We start from the raw sequence: 21,695 nt of genomic DNA, 5'->3' as shown, positions 1-21,695 counted from the left end.
ATTGAAGGTTTTCAAAAAGTGACGTTTTCAGCGGCTCCTAGCATCCTCGTTACGTAAACAGCGCCTTAAACTATTTTGTAACTATTATTTACTTTGAATGAATGCATGCTGGGAAATGTGTTAAGAGATTAACAATCAGTGTGAATGAATGCACATCGGCAGGTCTGTGAATGGCTGCAGTGTGTGTGTGTGTGTGTGTGTGTGTGTGTGTGTGTGTGTGTGTGTGTGTGTGTGTGTGTGTACACCAGCTTACAGCATCAACAGCCAGGGGCCGTGACTGGCTGCCAAAAATCAGGGTCCTCTGATCCCACCGGGGTCAGATTAACTGTCCTTTACTTAAAATGAACCGGTTTATACTGCTGGCCGGCAGACGTGCTGCATCATCCGCTATTTCATGACAGTGCCTGTTTCCTCTGAAAACATCGGTTGGTACAGGCTGGTACAGGCTGGTACAGGTTGGTACAGGTCGTACAGGCCGGTACAGGTTGGTACAGGTCGTACAGGCCGGTACAGGTTGGTACAGGTTGGTACAGGTTGGTACAGGCGGGTACAGGTTGGTACAGGTCGTACAGGCTGGTACAGGCTGGTACAGGTTGGTACAGGTCGTACAGGCCGGTACAGGTTGGTACAGGTCGTACAGGCCGGTACAGGTTGTACAGGTTGGTACAGGCTGGTACAGGTGGGTACAGGTTGTACAGGTTGGTACAGGCAGGTACAGGTTGGTACAGGCTGGTACAGGCTGGTACAGGCTGGTACAGGCTGGTACAGGCTGGTACAGGTTGTACAGGTTGGTACAGGCGGGTACAGGTTGGTACAGGTTGGTACAGGCGGGTACAGGTTGTACAGGTTGGTACAGGCGGGTACAGGTTGGTACAGGTTGTACAGGCTGGTACAGGCTGGTACAGGTTGTACAGGTTGGTACAGGCGGGTACAGGCTGGTACAGGCTGGTACAGGCTGGGCAGATCCTTCCGGTGGCATCCCGACTGCTCCCGATCCCTGCAGAAGGTCAGAGGTCGAGGACTCCTGTGCGCCGCGTTATTCTGCCGTTTGCTTTTAGAAGCTACACGCTCGCCCCCACGTGCAGGATCCAGCCAAGACACAACGCAAACAGACCCGCTGCTGCCAGATGGCGACCTCGCACGCCGGCGGGCTGCGGCGGAGGATTGATTTCCACCCCGAAGGACAGATGGGGGAGAGAGCCGCCTGTTGACCCTGTGCGATGACGCTGAAGGACAAACAGGCCGTCCTGACACACGACGAGGCGCCACATCGCCACGTCTTCCTAAACCCGGCGAGCTAAACACTTTCTACTGATTCATATCAAGAATGTTTCAGGTAAAATCAGGCTGAATCCACTTTACTGTGACTAGAATTTACTTTCAAAAACGTTTTCAGGCATTTAGTTGATATGTTGCTTAACTTTTTTGCACTTTTATCTAATTTCTGCCAAATTTCACTGTTCAGAGTTACAAGTATATGCTAGTTTTTTTTAATCAACTCTTTAAATTCAATCATGTTTAAATAGGAATAATTTCTGTGCTTTTATTGCAACTCAAAATGAATAATTAAACATATATTTTACACCATATAAATGTTGTTTAATTTGATTTAGATATATTTTTGCCCAATTTAACAAAATTAAATTTTTTATATTTTTGCAACTTTAATAATGGAAATGGAGAAAAATACACATTTTGTAGGCATTTTTAAATTTTTTATCTTAGTTTAAAAATATATATTTTCAATTAATTTAGAATTAATAACCATAAAAATATCTTGATATTATAAAATTTTTGGAGCAAAAACACTACGTTTGTCATTTTATTACCTCCTGTATTTCAGCTCAAATACAAAACTAATAACAGATTCAATGAATCGGTTTTCCATTTAAATTATGAAAAAAAACAACCCTGAAAGACTCCAGACTAAGAGCTGAAATTAAGCAGAGAACATGAAGAGAACAACACAAGAGGAGTAAATGTGGATCATGTGATCAGAAGGAAGAGTAAATGTGACTTTTGCCCCGGTGAAGGTTTCAGGTGAGCCTCATTGAAGAGAAAAAGGGGGAGTAAAGACTTGTTGCCCGTCTGTAGCGTGAGGTCATGATCAGGGTGTGATTTGCACCTCCTGCAGACAGTAACAGGCTCTGGAGGAGTCTAATTAATGAGGCAATAAATCATTCATCGGCGAACGAGGCAAGGCCTGGAGGGGCTGCCGAGCATCTGCTGCTCGCCCGGCGTCGCTCCTCGCCCGGCCTCGGTCATCCCCCGTCCTCCGAGACGCCCGCGCCTTCCGAGAAGCGATCGATGGAGGCGGATGCGACGTCAGGCGCCCCTGGGAGCCGGCCTCGCCCACATCTGGCTCCTCCGATCCTGGGTAACACAATCTCCTCCACCTTTAATGAGCTTTATTGTCTTCCTCTGCACCAGCAGCACCGTCCCTCTCCGAGAGCATTGTCAGGGAGCGGGCAGGAAGCCAGACGACTATTTTTAACCGCGTGTCAGCGATTGTTTTGGTCGGGTCGGTGTCTTGCGCTTCCCCCGGCTGCAGCTGGACGACACAGCTGCACGTCGGGGACGGAGGGAACCAAAGAGAAGCGCGGGTCACCGGGCCCATCATCCAGAGCTCCTCAGTCTCATGGCGGATTACGTGCATGTGCATCAACCCGGATGTTAAATCTGAGAGCATCAAAACACGATTAACAAGCAGCGAGGGCCGGATTAACCTCAGAGCGTTTCACATGACAACAAAGCAACACAAAGCCGCCTCCACAACTCGTCCTTTTGGACATTTCCTGGTCTCCGCGGCGCTGGTGTTTGTGTAACGGGGATTTTCAGGCAGCGCTGCAGCGAGCGTTCGTCCGCGGCAGTGACTCAGCGCTGAATCACCGTGAACCGCGACCTCAGACAGGAAGCAGTTTGACGTGAATCCATACCAAGCGAGAGGAGGGGACGACGGGAGACGGAGTCGAGCCAATCGGAGACGGGGACGCCAGACCAAATTTAGCAGCGGAGCTCTGCATTATTCAGACACAATGACCCATTAAAAGCTGCTTCATGACACCATCGTATCGTCAGCTGATCACCCGCAGATCAGCAAACAAGCAAACAGTCACCTCTGAGAGGAAGACAATAAAATGCAGATAAATAGTTATGGGGGACAGAAGAAAGGATGTTTTTCTCATTAGAAGACCAAAGGATCAATAACATTTCACATTTCTCACAATGCTAAAGTCAGGTTTTGATGAATTAGGTTTGATAAACAGGACTGATCGACACTTTTTGCCATTTTAAGAACAAGAAAATTAACAATTTCTAGGATAAAATAAGTGGAAGAGCCTGTACAGTTGAGATGCTGGTGTCAGCAGACACCAAAACTACATTTTGGCTCCATCTTACCAAGCATACATTACTTCTTTGTGTTTTTGCTGAAATATTTACACGTCTTTGCCAGAAATTTATTGTATTTTGAGTAAAAATGTCTAGTTTAAAAATGTTTAGTTTATTATCATCTATAAATAAGAATTGAAGAAGATCGTCATATCTAAGAAAGTACCAAATGCCCCCCCCCCACCTAACACATGTTAAGCTCTCATTCACTGGATCATGTTTTCATTCCATTTGATGTCTTATTTTCTCTAACATGAACAGACAGAGTGTTTTTGCAGCTGTCACCAGACCACAGCACTGAGCAACCATCAGTTTGAGTGTTTCTTCAGAGTTTTCAAAAACATGGTGGACGGAGTGTCAGTGGTCCAGAAAAACACGGGGGGGGGGGGGGGGGCTGTAATTCTCCCCAACAGGAGGATTAATAAAGCGCAAACGAAGGCGTCTCAGCAGGGTGTCTGAGACAGATTAGACGGAGCAGGAAGTCACGCCAAAACAACCAGACCATAATCTGGAAGAGGTTTTGGAGAAGGTGGAAGAAAACGGGGACGGTCGGTGCATCATCTAGAGACGCACGGCGGCAGCCAGACGGAGGACGGCGAGGCGCGCAGGGTATTTTTAGCAAGCAGGTGACCCCTCCTCAGCTGAGAGCAATTACACTGAGCCGCTGCAGAGACAGAGAGCAACTTCACCAAGCTGTGTGTGTGTGTGTGTGTGTGTGTGTGTGTGTGTGTGTGTGTGTGTGTGTGTGTGTGTGTGTGTGTGTGTGTGTGTGTGTGTGTGTGTGTGTGTGTGTGTGTGTGTGTGTGTGTGTGTGTGTGTGTGTGTGCACACACTACTGGCCTAAAGTGCCAGAACAGTTTTTGCAATTATTCAAGTCAAATTCCATACTGAGCTCCGTGACTGGAGGTTTGCAAGTGAAATGCATCATGGGAACAGTAGTTTCTGCCTCCTCCCGTCCAACTTTACCGCTTTTCTCACACAGTTGTAACTTAGTATTAATCTGCCGCTGCTGCAAAGCTGCAGAATCCTGTTCAGCGCCGTCGTCTCTAATCTGAGTTTACCCACCGATCCATAGAAAAGCAGTGGAGCTATAGATTAAATTAAGCAGGGAAAGTTGCAGCTAATCCGGGAGCTCCAAATGTACCTGGCCTCACGGGAGGAGCAGCCAGCAAACCTCCCTGAAGCTTTGAATGAACGTCTTTTTACCTCCGGCTCACTTGGATGAAGTTTATTTGCATCACCGAGATCATAACGTGTGTAAATATGTGTTAAAAAGCAGAATTCCCTGATTTATTCCCCCAAATAGTGAAAGAAATCGCTAAAGTTACCAAATCAAATGTCTTGTTGTGTTAAAAGTTCCAAAAGATACGGAATGCATGTTGACAAACAGAAGAAAGCCACCACTGCTCAGAAGTCAGAGAGCGTTGATTTTCCACCATGTCTGGCAGCTCGACGGACTTCTGTCGCTATTTTCTGAAGAAATGTCGAAAAAATATGTAAAAAGTTGCTTTTAGACGTCAACATTTGTTGGTTTTAATGAAGTAAGACGTCGCTCACGATGAATCTCCTCCATTATTAAAGAAGAACATTCATGTAAAATGCGAGGCTAATCCAAGGATGTCAACTGGGAGGACAGCTGTCAACCTCTGGCAGGAAGAAGCAGCGCTGCAGCGGCCAGCTGTTAACAGCGGGCTGGATGAGAGGATGAAGCAGCGAGGAAGAGGAGGGTGACCTCAGATCAGGTTGAACATGCATCTGCTGCATTATCCCCCCCCCACACACACCCCACCCTCACCCTCGGTTCCACGCGGGGGTCCGTGACAGTGATGGCGGTGTTTACATCAGACGCGGTGACTCAGCGCTTCGCCTCGTCCGTCAGCGGGAAGCCGCCGGCGGGGAAACGGCGGCGCACGACCACTTTGCAGAGGGAACAGAATGTCTGCAGTTGGCTCTGATCTGGTGGAGTCAGCACGGGCGGGGGCGGGGCTTGGTGGACAAAAGGTGCAGGGATCTCAGGGTAATTTCTCAAGACAGAGTGGCGTGCAGACATCGAGCGCGGTTACGCAACGTTTAAAAGCATCCCCCCTGCCTCCTTATTAATGTTATTAGCGGACGTCCATCAGCCGCAGCGTTACGCAACCGGCCTCCATTTGGCACAATCGCATTGTTGTGATGCGGCCCGAGCATTAGGAGGAGAGTGCTCTGCAATCAACAAACAAGTGGATGTAAACAACACCTCGGACACGACGCGGCTGCATCTGCTGCACGCCATCAGCGTGGTCACAGCTCTGCAGGAAGAGACGCACACTTCCACCTCAGCCCAGGAGAATTTAGAGTTCATGTCGAGTTCAGCAGCAGACGCTCTATTCTACGTCCCGGTGACGTTGGCGACATACAAATGTTCATAACGGCAATAGAAGTCCACCTTTTTAAGCACCGCGTACACGACAACGTTTCAGGTGACTCATTGTGGTGGTTTGAGGAAAGTTTGGCGTTTACACGGCAGCGTTTTGAAAACGACGTCCAGAAACGCTGAAAACGATGTTTTCATGTTGGGTCGCACCAAAATATTGGATGAATTTTAAATGATTTTATGAGCTATTTTTCAAATATATTTGGTATAATAATGTTTTATTATCAGGTATTAAAATTTTACATTTCATTTTTTTATCATCATGCGCATCATTTTATCACTTTATAGAACATGTTTTATTTTATCAAATTTAATCTATTTTGAAATGTTATGAAAATCAAATGTATTTAATTAGATGTATTAAAATAGTTTTTTGTTTTTTTTAACTCTTTATAAGAAAACCTGTTGTAATGTTGAGAGATGAAGTGAATCTTTAGATGAACTTTAATGCATTTACAATGTGACTCGAGCCAAATCAACTCAGAAGGTAAACAAAATAAAAACAAGTTTCTTTGTCGAGATTCGGGTCAGATCGAGTCGTGGAACTCGTGTAAATGTAAAACAATGAGTACAAATAACTCAAAGCTGAGGTTAATGACACTGGGACGTATTTTAACACGAATAACATATGAATGCCTGGCGCTGGAGAGAACTGCTGAGCGTGCGATTTGTTGCAGGCTCTGTGTGACTACAGGTGGCCCGCCGGGAGCTGGACCCGGCCTCGCCACTGACTGGGAAGCAGAGCGGGAGCTTCGTGGCTGAAACCCGAGACGTGGCCTGCTCGGGCACAAACTCTGACGGATGACAGCGGATACACACTGAACAAACACACACACACACACACACACACACACACACACACACACACACACACACACACACACACTGAGCTAACTGGGTCACGCGGTGCGTTCACTGACTGGAGCTCCAACAAAATGACACAAAAGCAGCAGCGGGAGACAAAACGAAGGCGAAGAGCTGATAAAAGCTCAACTGTTGATTTCTTCTTCTTCTTTTTTTTTTTAATCCGCTGGGAGAGAAATTCCACTTGTGGAGTTTTGAACTCTGTCCATGAGCGTTAAGGACTATTTACTATCAAATACCATTAAAAATACAGGATTACGATTCCCTTTCAACGCACTACAATAAAGAAGAAGCTTATTAAGGCAGGTTTCATTAATTACTGTGCGACAAAAGCGAAGAAGCACAAATTAGGCTGCTGACAGAGAAGTAAAGCTGCATCTACTGCTCATTACGTTGTGCGACTCTCTGGTTTGGAAGTCAAAGTGAAGATTAACGGGTGTAAAAATGTAGCTTCCTCTCAGGATGGAAAGCTTTTCTCTGTTACTCTATTCAAGCTGGACGATGATCACTTTTCCTTGTGATTAGAAGGGAGGGCAGTTTGTTGGATGTGACTAATAACAACTCCCCGCTCTGCTAAATGTATTCATAGACACATTACAGCTTATTATGAAGTGTTTTATGTCGGATCAAAGAATTAAGAAAAGAGGTTTGTTTTGCTGGTTTTTTTTTATCTCTTCTCCTCATTAGTCGCCTTTTTACTGCCGCCGAGTGCGAGCGGAGTCTGTAAAAGTGAGTTTCCTGCTGCGGGAAAGTGGAGTGAGCGATGTTCACAGCAGGAGGAGGTGCAGCAGGAGGTGCAGTGCTGCTGCTGCCTCGGCTCCGAGGACAAACACAGAAAGTGGGTCAGTGTCACCTGGCTGGCAGGACGGCCATCCATCCTCACACACACACACACACAACATATGCAAATGAGCAGCACAGTGGTGGGAAAACACGGCGAGGTGTGTGTGTCGCCGTAAATGTAGGCGACTTGTGCACACAGGAGGCGGGGGGGGGGGGGGGGGGGGGGGGGGGGGGGGGTTTGTGTAACCTGACATGAGCATGAGCGACACGTCCAGATGTGCGCTGATGGGATGATGATGACACCACCACCACCACCACTGCCGCTGCTGTGTTGGGTTATTTCCAGCATGGACGCCGGCTGTGTGAGTCACCGCGAGCTCGTCGATTCAGAGAAAATGGAAATGAGGCGATGAAACAGCGAGTCACCGTGAAACACTGCAGAGAACCATGAGTCGAAAACTCAAAACAATCCCACAAATCCTTCAGATTACAGAGTCTCAATCCGTGCATCCATCTAGTGCACCTGCTAACACACACACACACACACACACACACACACACACACACACACACACACACACACACACACACACACACACACACACACACACACACACACACACACACACACACACACACACACACACACACACACACACACACACACACACACACACACACACACACACACACACACACACACACAGACAGCTTGTTTTTACAAGATGCCGACAATCAAGTATTTATTCTGTTTCCTCCACACATTGCTGTACTCATAGATTACACTTTTTACGTTCAAAACACGCCTGATTCAAGCGGCACATGCTGGTTTTTTTATGAAGAAATAGCAGAATAGTGTTAAATTTAAAGCAGCCGTAGTTTCTCATGGGGAAATAAACATCCCACCTCGGGATTAAAGTCAAATCACTGCAGACGTCTCATCGCTGTAACTCCCCCACTGCATCCATTTACACGCCAGACTCTTTTTCTAAGATGAGTTTCGTCTCTTCGGTGAAAAAAGGCAAACCAAGAAACGAATGAATGAATGAATGAATGAATGAATGAATGAATGAATGAATGAATGAAAAGGTTGAAATGGCAAAAAAAGAAGAAAAAATTGCTAAAACTCACAAGGAAATATGAAGCAAAAACGTTCAAAAATAGCGAGAATTTCTAGGAACATTAAAAGAAAAAGATGGAAAGCAGAAAAAAACCACAACTACCAAATCTAACATTAGTAAAATCGATAAAAAAAACTGTTCAAAATGGAGAAACCAAACAAAATGAAACTGCCAAACATGGCTACAGAATGTATTAAAACTGTACTATGAAAACTTTATAAGCCCTTTTATTGTCATTTAAACATGTTCTGTTCTTCAAGATGAATCTAATTTGTTGAAATGTGAGAGAAACGTCTCTTTTGCACATAAAAGTTGCAAAGTTGGTCTAGTTGATCTATTATAATGTTTTCATGCAGAGCTCCTTCAGTTCCGCATCTCATTGTCTAAAATAATAACACTGAGTGGATCTATTATAATTTTGTTTGTGCAGAAAACTAAACACCCGCGTTGCTGGGCGACTAAACTGTCAAAAACAAAGCGAACGATCTCCTTTATTTCTGCATCCACAACCCTGACATCAGGAAAACTCGGCGACTTCAGCCTCAAGCATCCTCTCAGCATGAGCAGAATAAACACGTGTAACATCCAGCTGACGACTGCCTGGATGTTGAACACACGTTCCCCTAACTTTAGGTTTCATCAGCTTTCCTAAACACACGAGAACAACATGCATGTTTTTAATCGCAGTATTTCATCCACAACTGTGCACGCGCAAACACTTTCCAGGCCTGGACAAAACACCAGAGCCTCTCCAGGAATTTCATGACTGTGCAGTCCTGCAACAACTGAAGTATTTACGTCGGGGTTGGCTCGTTTGAAAGGTTTTCTCGGACAGTTTTGCAGCCTTAAACTGCGCAGGCGAAAGGCTTCGTTGTAGGAAACCCACGGGAAATGAAAGTGGCCTTTTCTCAGCAGACGAACCACAACACTTCAGCAGGAATGTGCAACATTTCACAGACCATTTAAGGCCCGCCTCGGGATGTAAACATTCCCCTCCACACCTTTTCTGATCACACACACATCAGCATGCGCTTACCTTCGATGGCGATGACGTGCTCCCGGATCTGGTTCTGCAGCAGCGGCTCCTCCACCCGCTCCAGCAGCTCGTAGATGGAGTAGATGTTGGGGTGGACCGACTCAAACCTCTGGATCTCGGCCCGGATGGCGGCCGAGTTGGCGAGGTGCTGCTGGTAGTTCATCCCTACAGCTCCTGGACGACGTGAGGGAGAAATAACAAGCAAATCAGAAACAATCACACCAATAAAGTCATGATCTATGAAAGATTTTAGGATAAAATAATACAACTGTGAATCAGAGGGAAGGTTGGAATGACGGATGGATCAATAAAGGCTTTGAAAGTCTCTCTGAAAACTTGCACTACTCTCCTGCCTGCAAAGCTTTGCACAGGCATGAGTTTTCTTACTTTATTCACCAGATTTCCATCTTAAACTTATCAATGGGGTGGAAAACATGTGAGGCACATGCACCAGAGCAATGCAAAATGATTGTCATCAACGTACAATCAAACACTGTTTTAAATGCAAAAACTCCAAAACACACGCTGTAAAGCTTTTTATCTAAAATGTGTGAAAATTAACAGACACACGTGATCCAACTATTACAATTGGTTGCTAAATAAGACAGATGTGTAAAATTAAAATACGAGCTATACTGATGTGCCTGTATTGTTATTACTGAGTAACTACTGTTTTACAATGTGCTGATGGAGCTCGGATGGAGGTTTTGGGGTGAAGATGAGGAGGATGAGGAGGAAGGTGACCTCCACAAACCTCACTTCAAGCCTCTTCTAACAGTTTACCCCCCATCACCTTCTTCCTGACTTAAATCTCTACGTGGTTGCAGCATTTACAGCCAAACAAAGCCAGTTCCTCCTCCATGGAGAAACCTCCAGAGAGCGGTCCGAGCCGCCGCCGCTGTCCGGCGGAGGCAGCTGTTCCCCCGGGGTGTCCCGGCTACAAGCCCCGGTGCGGTGACAGATGTGCGGCGGGGCTGAGCGGCGGGTACCGCTCCTGTCACACCCACGGAGCCGCTTTTTGTTTTAAATAAGCGACACTCGCCGGAGTTTAAAGCAGCTTTCAGAGCCACTTTGGTGGAATAAGTGACCCGACGAGGAGGGCAGAAGAACGGCCTTGTTGCTAGGTGGCTAAGCTAACTAGCTGTAGCTTCCAGCCTGGAGGAGGGAAGGGGGGGGGGCGGGCAAGAGGGAAAAACTCACCGTTTTCCAGGCGAGAAAGTCGGCTTTACATAACGGCTGAGCGCGAGGCTAGAGTCCGCGAGAGGAGCACGAAGCGGCCATTAAAGGATAAACCACACAGACAGCCGGGCGGACAGTCGGGAGCTCGGTTCTTCCCCCAGTCGGTCCCTCCGTGCGGTGTTTTGTCTCCGCTCCGGGACCAGCTGCGCCAAATCAAACGTCCTCAGTCCGGATCGAAGCCCCCCGCAAGCCCGGAGCCGCAGATAGCGGTCCCGCAGTGTGTGGAGATGAGGCGGGCTGTTAGGTTACAGGTAGCCGCAGAAACACGCAGCCGTTCCCCCTTCAGTCCGTGCGGCGAGGTCCATCCCGGGCAGGCTGGAGCCACTGTATCCCAGCCGGGGAACGTCGTTACCCGTCAATGTGTTTGGTCCCGGCACGGCAAGGTGGACAAAGCGAGCGCACACAATCCGGTCAGGCTTTTCAGACTAATAACAACAATATAAATAAATAACATTCGAAATATAAACATACACGCAAACAGAACAGATAATAATAATAATAATAATAATAATAATAATAATAATAAATAATAATAATAATAATAATAATAATAATAATAATAATAATAATAATAATAATAAATGGACAGATATAAAGGATGTAAGGCATTTTTAAATATTGATTGAAATTCTGATTGATTGAGATATTTATTTTGAATATGTAAATACAAGTATCAAGTAAGTATGGATATTAAATAAATAAATATATATATATATACAATACATAAAAAGTAATTTAATGATGAATCCATTCAAACGTTTCAACTGTACATTATTTAAGGTTTTGAAATTGTAATAAAATTTCTATATAAGTTACGATGTATTATTATTAATGTAAACATTTGATATTTGGAAGCAACAAGTAAAGTAACCCAATATTAGGTTACAGAACCAAATATGTAATTTTGAGACATTTACCGTTGACATTTTCATTTACCACAGAAAGATGTTGCAAACTTGAATAATTTGTCAAATATTGAAAATAAAACTTTAAAAAAACATGACCCTTGACCCCCGATCAGCTCCCCAATGTGCATTAATGTGGCACCAATAGGTAAATGCATGAATAAAGTGTGATACGTTTGATCAGTTATATAAGAATAATGAAAATGTAATAACTATCATTATTATCGTACAAAAAATATTTTGTAACAGATTTTCAAAAATATGTTTCATTTTACACATTTATTTCTGATTAAAACAATACAATACAGAGTGTTTGTTGCACAGTAAATACATTGCAGCCAGTTTCGATTGCTGAATAAAGTCAGCGCTTTATTTTTGAGATTCACACTTCCGTTTTCGCGTCATCCTCTGGTAAGACACGCAGCTTTACTCGCGCGCATTCAAGAAGGTCGCTGCTGCGTGAAGGCTACGCAAAGAAAAAAAACCTGGAGCCTTCATGTGGCATCAAAAGTGGGAAAAATAGTGCTTCTACATCACATTTCTTTTTTTTTGTGTTCAGTTCCTTCCAGTTTATTATAAAAAGAGAAAAAAGATTCACTGTAGCAGGAGGTTATTTATTTATTTACTGTGTGTGTGTGTGTGTGTGTGTGTGTGTGTGTGTGTGTGTGTGTGTGTGTGTGTGTGTGTGTGTCTCCTCTACTGTGTGGATGCTGCCACTTTCTGTCCGTCCAGCAGCAAACAGTGCACAATGCCGTTCTTCTTCCTCCCCCCGCTGCTCGTGGCCTTGATACAACATTCGTGTTCCCCCAGAGAGAAGAACGTCTCCGTGCCGTCGTCTACGAACTCCCCCTGTGGAGCCAAACACACCCAGGAGCCCGAATCAAGTCACGATGTTTACATGCTTTCATCCCTAAACATAAAAAAAAAAAAAAGTACCTTAGAACACAAGGATGTTTCACTGATTCTATCTCGCATATGTTCTGGAACCATCACACGTTCTAGAATACTTTGAGAACTCAAAACTCTCACATGTGGTATCGAGCTCCATCGCCTTCAAGAACCTCGTAAAACTCTGGCACTTTCTAAAACTGATGCGTTCTAGAAGTCTTACATCTTCCAGAACCTGATGGAACACTTGCTGAAACTTCCACGCATTTTAGAACTCTGATGTATTCAACTCAAACACCTTCTAGAACTTTCACACATTATCTAACTCAGAAGGTTTCGGGACTCTCCGGCACATTCTGAAACTCTCACACCTTCGAGAACCGTCACAAACTCTTGAACACATTCAAGAACATTGGCGCTTCATTGCACTCCGAGAAAATCTAGAACTCTCACCTGTTGTACTAGAGTACAACAGTTTGTATTCTAGAATTCCAATACATTCTAGGATTGACACAATCTAGGACTCCAATACATTCTAGAACTATTAGACATTCTAGAACTCATGTTTGAAAACTCCCGCAGCTTTTGGAACCCTGACAATTCCTCGAACCTTCACCTGTTGTACAAACCCTGAAACCTTCTAAAACTCTCAGACGTTCCAGAAATCTGACACATTCTAGAACTACACAATCTAGAACTCTGACATTTTCCAGGACTGTCGCACGTTGTGGAGCTCAGGAACTTTCCAACACAATCTACAAGTCTCACACCCTGTGGAACCCACACAAATTCTCAGAGACCGTCGTGACCTGTGATTTTGTCCCGTTCTGCGTCAGAGAAGAACCTTTTTACGTGAAGTTGAAGCACGAGGTCGGATTGATGCTTTTATTTTAAAAATCTGATCAACCTTAAGGAACTGAGACTATATTTAGCACAGCAACCTTGAAACAAGGGACACGTTGTGAGGGATTTTCACAACCGTTGTCACACATTGTTTGTTTCTCTGGTGAGTTTATAAAGTTCTGGGTAGAAATTAATTCTTGAAATGTTCCATTTTCAATATTCCAGAATCTTGTGAAACTTTACAGGAACGTTTTGTTGTGTTCAGCTTCGTTCTCACCGTTGTGTCCATTTTCTCGCCGTTGCACCAAACATCCATGGTGTCCTTTTCTGTGGGGAAACAAGAAAACCGTCAGTAGGTGGAGGAGTTTGGATTCAGTTTGGAGTTGGAAGGTGAGGACGTTCCGTGTTCGGCTCGACGGCTTCGTTCCTGGAAAGACGTTTCCTCAGGTCCAGCCTGTGCTGCCATGTTTCTTTAAATAAATACCCTGAGCTGATTAGAGCTCTTCGCCGCCATCCGCCCAGCCTCACCGAGCACCACCCGGTAGTCGTCCCCGTCCACCTTCAGCAGCCACGTCTTGGTGGTCTTGGCTCGGTTGTCGGTGAACTTCTGCAGGCTCTTGCCGCCCACCTCCAGCGAGTACTCGTAGGCGAAGCCGCCGACGGCCTCGATGGAGATGGTGGCTCTCGTCTCGGCGCTCCCCACCGTGAAGGTTTCCTTCCCGACCAGCTTGAACATCCAGTCTCTTCTGACCGCTTCCTGCCAAACAACCAGAACGTGACGCGTTGAGAAGACGCGTCTGAACTCCAAACGTCTGCTCGTCGGCCGCGGCTCACCTTCCCGTTGATGGAAACGATGCGCTTGCCGGTGGTGGTGCCGTGAGCGAACTCGATCCGGAACACGCCGTCGCTCAGCGCCACCTCCCACACGGCGACCGTATCCCCGCACAGCATGTCTGGACCCACGCTCCGGGCGCCCCGGACTCACAAACAAAGCGTCATGGTGTCCGAGGCAGTGCGGCGCCGCGGGGCCGAGGTGTTAGCTCAGCAGCAGGTGTATTACCATAAGAGGCTTAACGGCGTGAGCTCACTTTATTCTCCCGCAGATAATCAGGACGGGCTCTGGTGAGCGTGTCAGCTTCAGTCTCACTCCTCCTTTTCTCAAACTATCTCATTTCACCTAAAACTTGGAGCAGAATCCCACGACTGGCATGAGAATGTCGACCTCTAGTGGCTGTAGTGGTTATGGCAACAGTAATGTAGGGGAACGAAACAGGAAAAAGGTTTTTTGTTTATTTTGCAGTAAAGTGATAAAATACGAATGTGAAATTAATGAATAACTGACTAGAAAGAATAAACATGATATTTAACTTATGGAATAGCAACAAAGAACATTTCTGCAAGAAAATAAAGTTTTAAATAGTTTTTTTTGTTTTTTGTTTTATGTTAAATTGTCAACAACTTCAAACTCTTGGAAATAATGCCAGTTTTAGTTCATATTTTCACTTCAAAACAACAAAGTTTGTCATGAAATGCTGAAAAAAGAAATCCAGAAAAAAGTTTATGCAAAGATGAAAACAAGATGAGTTTTAAATCTTTACATGAAAACAGAAACGTTGGAGCAGAAATGAAAGAAAAAGTTAATTTTTCCAAGCATGGAGCTTTTTACATTTAATGCTTTTGGATAAAGTACAAACATTTGAAGACGTTGGGCTGAGATATTTAGTGGTATAAACTCGAGAATTAACATATATTAATCCATTTATTTTTTCTAGTGTCATCAGGAGTCATCAATATTGATTTTGATAATATTGGTTGATAACAGCCGAGTGAAAAGAAAGAAAACACACTAAGTTAAAAATAAAGAAGTTACATTTTCTTGTAAAAGTAGAAAGTTTTATACATGAAAAGTAAAAAAATATGTCTCAAGAAGTAAAAAAGTGCAAATTTTTTTACATTACACGACATATTAATGCCAAAATATTCAAATCAATTTAAGTTTCATACTAGAAAATAATTTCTCAAATGAAAATTTTAAATAAAAACTATTACTGAACAATTATTTGAACAAATTTGGCTTTTTTTAAATTATTATTATTACTTCCGGTAAAATGTTCTGTGCGACACTTTTAGTGAAACATGAAAGTTTATTGGAGCAAGATGAAGAGTTTTTCTCGGGTTTGAGGGGAAAAGTAACTTAAAGCAGCTGCATCCATCCGCCTCCTCAGAACAACCGACTGATCCTCAACCACGTGGCTGAATGAGGAAGTTTCCTCGGTTGAAAGCAGCAGAGGAAGAGCGTTTCACCACATCGTCCACTAAAGCTCATGAGACCTTCAACTTCAACCTGTGTCATCATGTTCACCCTGAATTAGAAGGGTCACGGTGAGAAATGTTCGCACAGATACAATAGATGAAATTACAAAATGACATTTAGAAAAAAATACAAATAAAAGCTTGAGAAATGATGTCATCTGAGAAAACGAGTCAGGCTGGAGGATTTGTCTTCAGCTGAGGTGTCGCGTTTCAAACCCGCTGCGATAACTACTGGAGCACAATACGACAAATATTACTGAAACTCAACACCTCGGCTCAGATCATTTCACATTCTCCTCGCAAGTCTTTGAAGAATTTGACTTATTTTAAGGGATGAAAAGATAAAATCTGAGACAGATTTTACATAACGAGTCTTTGTCTGTGAAGCCGAGGTCAATAAAAGGCCATAAAGCCTGAAATCACTTATTTAAATTCATTTTGGGAGAATTTTCGCACATTTATTAGAGCAAATCTCTCAAACTAGTTGATTCATTCAGGATTATGTGAAATGGCGCTCAATTTCACACACAAAGGTAAATGATAATTGATTCCTACACGTCTAACAAAGTGAATCAGATCCTCAGCGTCACAAAATGTTTCTTTTTTTACATTTTTTAATTCAAAAATCCTGAGAAATTAAGAAATTATAGAGTCATATCATAAACAGGTCAGATCAGCCTTGTTTTTTGAAGAAAAAGTGTAATGTTTAAGGATTTTTCACGTCATTGTGATTCTACTTTTTGAGTTTGGAGTTTAAGATAGGGTGAGCGCGCCCTCTCGTGGTGAGTCTGATAACCTGCAGGCTGAGCGTCTCGAGTATTAAATATATTTTACATCACGTGTGATATTTGCTTATGACTTCAAATTACAAAAGTGACCGGATTCCTCAAACTTTATATCGATATGAAAATATTTTTATGATTTAATTCAACTAAATTAGGCTTGAAAATACAATCTAAAACTTCGAGAACCTTTTAAACAAATATATGGAATTAATTAATTTTACAGCAAAAAAAAAAAGAGAAAAAAATTAGAAAAGTATTTTATTGTAATAATTCAACAAAAAATACTTTTTTAAACAGTCATACATAAATTGAAATTGTTGTAAAACATGTACATAAAAATTTTAAAATTGTAGTTTTTTTCCCCCTAAATGAAAAAGAAGAGTTTTTTAATGAAAACGTCACATTTTGGTGAGTATTTGCATAAAGGCAAAAAATATATTTTTTAAATGAACTGAATTCTGTTGAAATGCAAATTAACTGGTTAAAAGGAGAAAGAAAAGACGCTTTGAGGCAGCGAATCAACACAAACGGTGCTCTTTTTTTTTTCTCCTGGTTTTATTATCAAATGGTGGAGAGAGTTTGAGTCGACATAAATACCAGCCGAGCACATCTGCAGGACAGCGATTGTAGAGAGCAGCTCCCTCCGACACGCCGTTATAAATTACATTTGTGTTCGTCGGGGAGGTGGAGATTAAAGTGTCGTACAAAAGGAGTGTTGAAGTGCCACGGTACGTGGAATGTGCGAGAACAAACTAGAGGAAGAGAGGAAGAGGAGGCAGCGAGGAGACGCAGTGTGTCCTCCAGACGCTGAAGTGTGTGGACTGAGACGCTTCACATTACTGGAGGGGTTTTAAAAGTGTGAGTGTTTTCAGGTGTTTTCCTCCTCCGCTACGGCGTTTCGCTCCAGTCTGTCTTTTTATTCCGTGGTTTGATTTTTTTATTAGTTTATTTTTTTTTTGTATTTGGCACGTGGTCACCTGGGACGAGACTCTACAGGATGTAGCAGCGCTTCTTCTTCTTCTTCCCGCTCGGCCCGTTTTTGTCTTTGCTCTCTGACATCTTCTTCTTCCTCACCTCGCGCATGAGGTCGAAGAAAACCTGCGGGAGGCAGCGGAGGGGGGAGGGGTTAATGTCAGCGTGGAGCGGGGAGCGGACGCGACGCATCACTGAGACCCGAGCTGAGGTAGTGATGCTGCCGCTACCAAAGATGGCCGTCAAAACACCCACAATGCAACAGTTCTCTGGACATTTCACTGTAGTTTGCACCAGAATGTATCATCAAAATTGCATTTATGTCGAGGTTGTAGTCATTTCTGGGAGTAATTCTTTGGTTTTTGATGAAAATAAAGACATTTTCATCATGTATACATGCGCCACAAGAAAGGAAAACTTTACAGTTTAAATTTAAAGGTAATCATGGCACCATTTGGCTCCTGAATTAAAATGTGTTCCACACCCAGATATCGTTCTAGAGCAACTAAGGGCCACATGAAAAACTAACACTACAATTAAGAGCCGAGACACAAGTCCTGATAGATAATATATGGTGATAAAGTGCCATGAGTCTTCACTGGATTTATTCTGATTAATAAGAATAGTAATCTCTTGATAAATGTAGTATTTTTCAACATGTTTCTTATGAGCGACTGCATCACTTTTTCTCAGTATTTCTTTCATCTTTCCATCACTGTGAAACAACAACTTGTGAGGTAATATTTGCTAAAGCCAAGCGTTAATGTAATACTGGCCAATAATGTGAAAAGCAGTCATTTCCATTTGATTCAGGGTTTCCCAGTGACACCCTGAGGGCCAGTGGAAGTGACCAGCAGGACATCATGTGGCCTTATGATGCTCTGCTGGTCTAGAGTCTCCAAAGATCCTGTTTTAATCACAACAAAAGCTGATTTCACCTCTGAGCCGTCTCACACACTCCACTGACAGACAGATATCCTGGACAAATAATCAAAACGTTGCAGTTCAATATTTGTTATGTACAAATGGATTTTCTCCTCCGCCCGTGTTTGACCGACACGCCTTAAGACACACAACTTCTCAACCGATGATACAGGAAACGCTGAGAACGTCGGTAAAAAATAAATAAAGGATTGCATCTCCTCACCTTGTCCACGTTGGCTCTGGTTTTGGCCGAGGTCTCCACGTACTGGACGCCCCACTCTCCGGCCTTGGCGGCGGCCTCGTCAGCGGACACCTGCCGCCGCTCCTCAAGGTCCGACTTGTTCCCGACCACGAGGAGCGGGATGGCCTCCTCCTCCTTCACCCGCAGGATCTGCTCTCTGAAACACACACGGGAGGTCGTGAGGCGGCCGCCGCATCGCCGAGGACTGTGGACGGACCGCGGCGCCGACCTGAACTCCGACGTGGCCGTGAAGGACTCGTGCTCCGTGATGGAGAAGACCAGCAGGAAGCCCTCGCCGCTGCGGAAGTAGTTGTCCCTGATGGCGGCGTAGTCCTCCTGCCCCGCTGTGTCCAGGATGTCGATCTGGACGTCCTCGCCGTCCAGCACCACCTTCTTCCTGTAGCTGTCGGCCTTCGTGGGCTCGTAGTCCTCCACGAACTGCCGGCAGAGGCCACGTCAGAACACACCACACACACACAAGAGGCTGAAACAGAGGGGCTGATGGGAAACGCCGTCTCACCTCGTCGTACATGAACTGCAGGGTGAGGGCCGACTTCCCCACGCCGCCGCTGCCCACCATGATGACTTTGTGGAGGACCAGAGAGGTCTGGTTCTTGTTCTTCCCGGAGGCCATGACTCTGGTCCGGGTGTGTCCGGAGGCTCACAGCTCAGACCCGAGACCTGCAGACCTGCAGAGACCAGCAGGGTTCCACCATGAACAAACCCTCGATAAAGAAAGTGGAGTTGACGGAGGGGCCCCGGGTCTCCTGTGACACGGCCGACTCCCGAGTGTCTGATAAAGGCTGTTGTGATAAAGAGCTGCTGTAAATACTGGGTGCTGCTCCAGACAAGGGCGACCTCTGCGGTGACCTTTCCTGCCGTGAGGGTGAACCAACATGAGGGCAACAACTACAAACTAGTTCACAACCAGGGAGCTCAGGGAAAACTGCAAAAAAACAACCTTCTTATTGCTGTTAAAATGTATTTGCAGCTTTAAAAAAAAACATCGCTGTTTATTTTCTATATAGACCACAATAAACCAGATCCAAATTGAATATAAATGATAGAATTAAGTGTTTTTTTCCGGCATTTATGTTGGTCGAGTTCGTCTCCAAGTGCCATTTAGGATCCTGACCCGTTTTTTGTACTGTGCAAGTATGAAAGCAGTTATTCTTCGGTCTGATGTTGGGTTTGTTGCTTCATTAAAGCAGTTTAACACGACCTAAAGCTTTATAAAGTGTAAATAGAGTGGCAGTGTGGCTCCAAGTTAAGTTGTCTCTTAACTTTCCCCTGCAGTGTCGTGTCGGAGTCTGACTTCAGTGGGATGGTCAACAGCGGCTACAGAGAGACAAGAAACACCGTGAATCACCTGAAAGACTCGGAGGATAAAGGGACACGGTGTCTGGTTGTGTTTAAAGAGGAACTATGAGTCCTGCTGTCAACATTGAGCTTCAGCTTCCCCTCAGCTGACAGCTGGGAACCACTTTCTACACTAAACAGACTCTGCACTCAGAGTCCCGCCCCCTCCGCGAAACAACACCTCTGATTGGATAGAGCCGCGGGTTTGAGACTCGCTATTGGTCGAAGGCAGTGTCACTCAGACAGTCAGATAGCTGGCTAGTGAAGCAGACTCGGATAACGCTACAAAGAGGGAGTTTGGAGACTTTAAGACACTCCGCAGAGGAGCGGAGAAGAGTCGGAGCAGACGGAGGTAACAGACAGATGCTCGGCTCGCTCACCTGCTCCCGCGTTTTCCCCTAGTTCCCACAGGGATCCCGCAAACTCTCAAACTTTAGTAAGTTGTCGAGGAGACTCCGCGCCCCACCTTGTAGCCGGACTCTGGCGAAGATCGTCTATGACCGCAGGGAGGCGTCACTCCTGAGCGTAACCATGGCGACGGCTTCGTCACGAGCCAACAATCACTAACACCAAATAGAAGTCTACAATCTTTTTAATAAAATGATTTTTGAGTGATATAATTCAAACGATTTACACGAATACTTTTATGTTATGGGTGTGTTATGTTTGGGATTCTTATTATTTGATTCAACAATTTAACCTAGAAATAATCTCACAAAAATTAAAATAAGATGTACAATAGGAAAAAAGTTGCCAGCATTTGCAAATAATCCAATTTTTGTTGCCATTTTCGTTTCTAAATGACATTTTTTTTAAATCAAAAAGACAGTTTTTCTATTTTGCAGTTTCAAATAACGTTTTAATCATGTAATTTGTTTGAATCAGTCAAAAAAAAACAGTATTTAAAAATCATTTGTAACAAATCCAATAATTCAAAATATATCCAGTCATAAAATATCAGCTTTTTTCTTTAAGATATATTAATCCTTTCTTTTACACATATTACTTTAATTGTTATAAAGATACGTTTATTATGTAGTGATTCAAAAATTTAAAATATGAAGAAAAAATTAGTTGCTGAGAAAACAGAAACAAAAAAACTAACAAAAACACAACAAACAATAAAAGAGGCGGAGTGAGACGTCTTTCGATGGTCGGCGAAAACAGTCTCCGGATATGGCGTCATGGAGTCCCTCCTATGTATTTGTCCGGGCTTGTTGAAAAAACATTGGAAACATTTCAAACTTTAATTTACTATTTCAGTTTGGTAATATTGGAACTGTTTTACGCTAAATACCTTCACTCTCTTTGAAGTTATTTTTTTTGTGTTTGCATGAAAAGAAATCCTTATTTATGTTCGTGTAATATTGTCCGCAAATGAATAAGAGCAAAATATTTACAAAATGAATATTGTTCGGATACAATCAACGCATACATAATTGGATGTTTGTCTCTCTGAATGAAGGAAAGTAATATTTCAGCACACAAAGGAGTAGAACAATAAAATAAGAATAAATAATCGAACAAAAATCTGTCACATTTTTAATTAAACATCTACCAGATTTATTGATGGTAAAGTTTCGTTCGAGCTACTTCACGTTGAGCATTTGGCCTACAAA

The 21,695-nt window shown here is 43.9% G+C and overlaps 3 protein-coding genes across 5 annotated transcripts in view; all 3 read right to left on the bottom strand.

Annotated features, from left to right (window-relative positions):
* agap1 (ArfGAP with GTPase domain, ankyrin repeat and PH domain 1) overlaps positions 1 to 9,770 on the bottom strand; it is a gene marked incomplete at its 5' end in the record, with an annotated part of 101,495 nt that extends 91,725 nt beyond the window's left edge. For both annotated transcript variants that reach the window (XM_080492596.1, XM_080492597.1), the window contains one exon: positions 9,608 to 9,770. In XM_080492596.1, coding sequence (XP_080348722.1) covers positions 9,608 to 9,770 — 163 coding nt within the window. The remainder of the gene's footprint in view (positions 1 to 9,607) is intronic.
* A 2,254-nt stretch (positions 9,771 to 12,024) lies between these two features.
* On the bottom strand, positions 12,025 to 14,506 carry LOC308127866 (fas apoptotic inhibitory molecule 1-like). Of its 2 annotated transcripts, none has more exons than XM_080493244.1 (4): positions 14,317 to 14,506; positions 14,011 to 14,239; positions 13,760 to 13,809; positions 12,025 to 12,600 (listed from the first exon to the last, which is right to left on the bottom strand). In XM_080493244.1, the coding sequence occupies exons 1-4, from the start codon at positions 14,431 to 14,433 to the stop codon at positions 12,448 to 12,450; spliced, it is 549 nt and encodes a 182-aa protein (XP_080349370.1). In that variant the 5' UTR covers positions 14,434 to 14,506; the 3' UTR covers positions 12,025 to 12,447. The 2 variants fall into 2 exon arrangements, with proteins under 2 accessions (XP_080349370.1, XP_080349371.1); XM_080493245.1 differs by having other exon boundaries at positions 13,967 to 14,239; positions 14,317 to 14,498.
* Positions 14,507 to 16,821: 2,315 nt separating this feature from the next.
* Positions 16,822 to 20,574, bottom strand: LOC308127865 (ras-related protein ralB-B-like). Its single transcript, XM_080493243.1, has 5 exons — positions 20,457 to 20,574; positions 19,238 to 19,406; positions 18,947 to 19,155; positions 18,700 to 18,874; positions 16,822 to 17,678 (listed from the first exon to the last, which is right to left on the bottom strand). The coding sequence occupies exons 2-5, from the start codon at positions 19,349 to 19,351 to the stop codon at positions 17,571 to 17,573; spliced, it is 606 nt and encodes a 201-aa protein (XP_080349369.1). The 5' UTR covers positions 19,352 to 19,406; positions 20,457 to 20,574; the 3' UTR covers positions 16,822 to 17,570.
* Between the last annotated feature and the right edge of the window lie 1,121 nt (positions 20,575 to 21,695).

The sequence above is a fragment of the Lipophrys pholis genome (assembly GCF_963383615.2).
Source record: "Lipophrys pholis genome assembly, chromosome: 23".
Classification (NCBI taxonomy): domain Eukaryota; kingdom Metazoa; phylum Chordata; class Actinopteri; order Blenniiformes; family Blenniidae; genus Lipophrys; species Lipophrys pholis.
The sequence above is the reverse complement of the archived record's forward strand: the minus strand, read 5'-3'. Positions and strand labels throughout refer to the sequence as shown.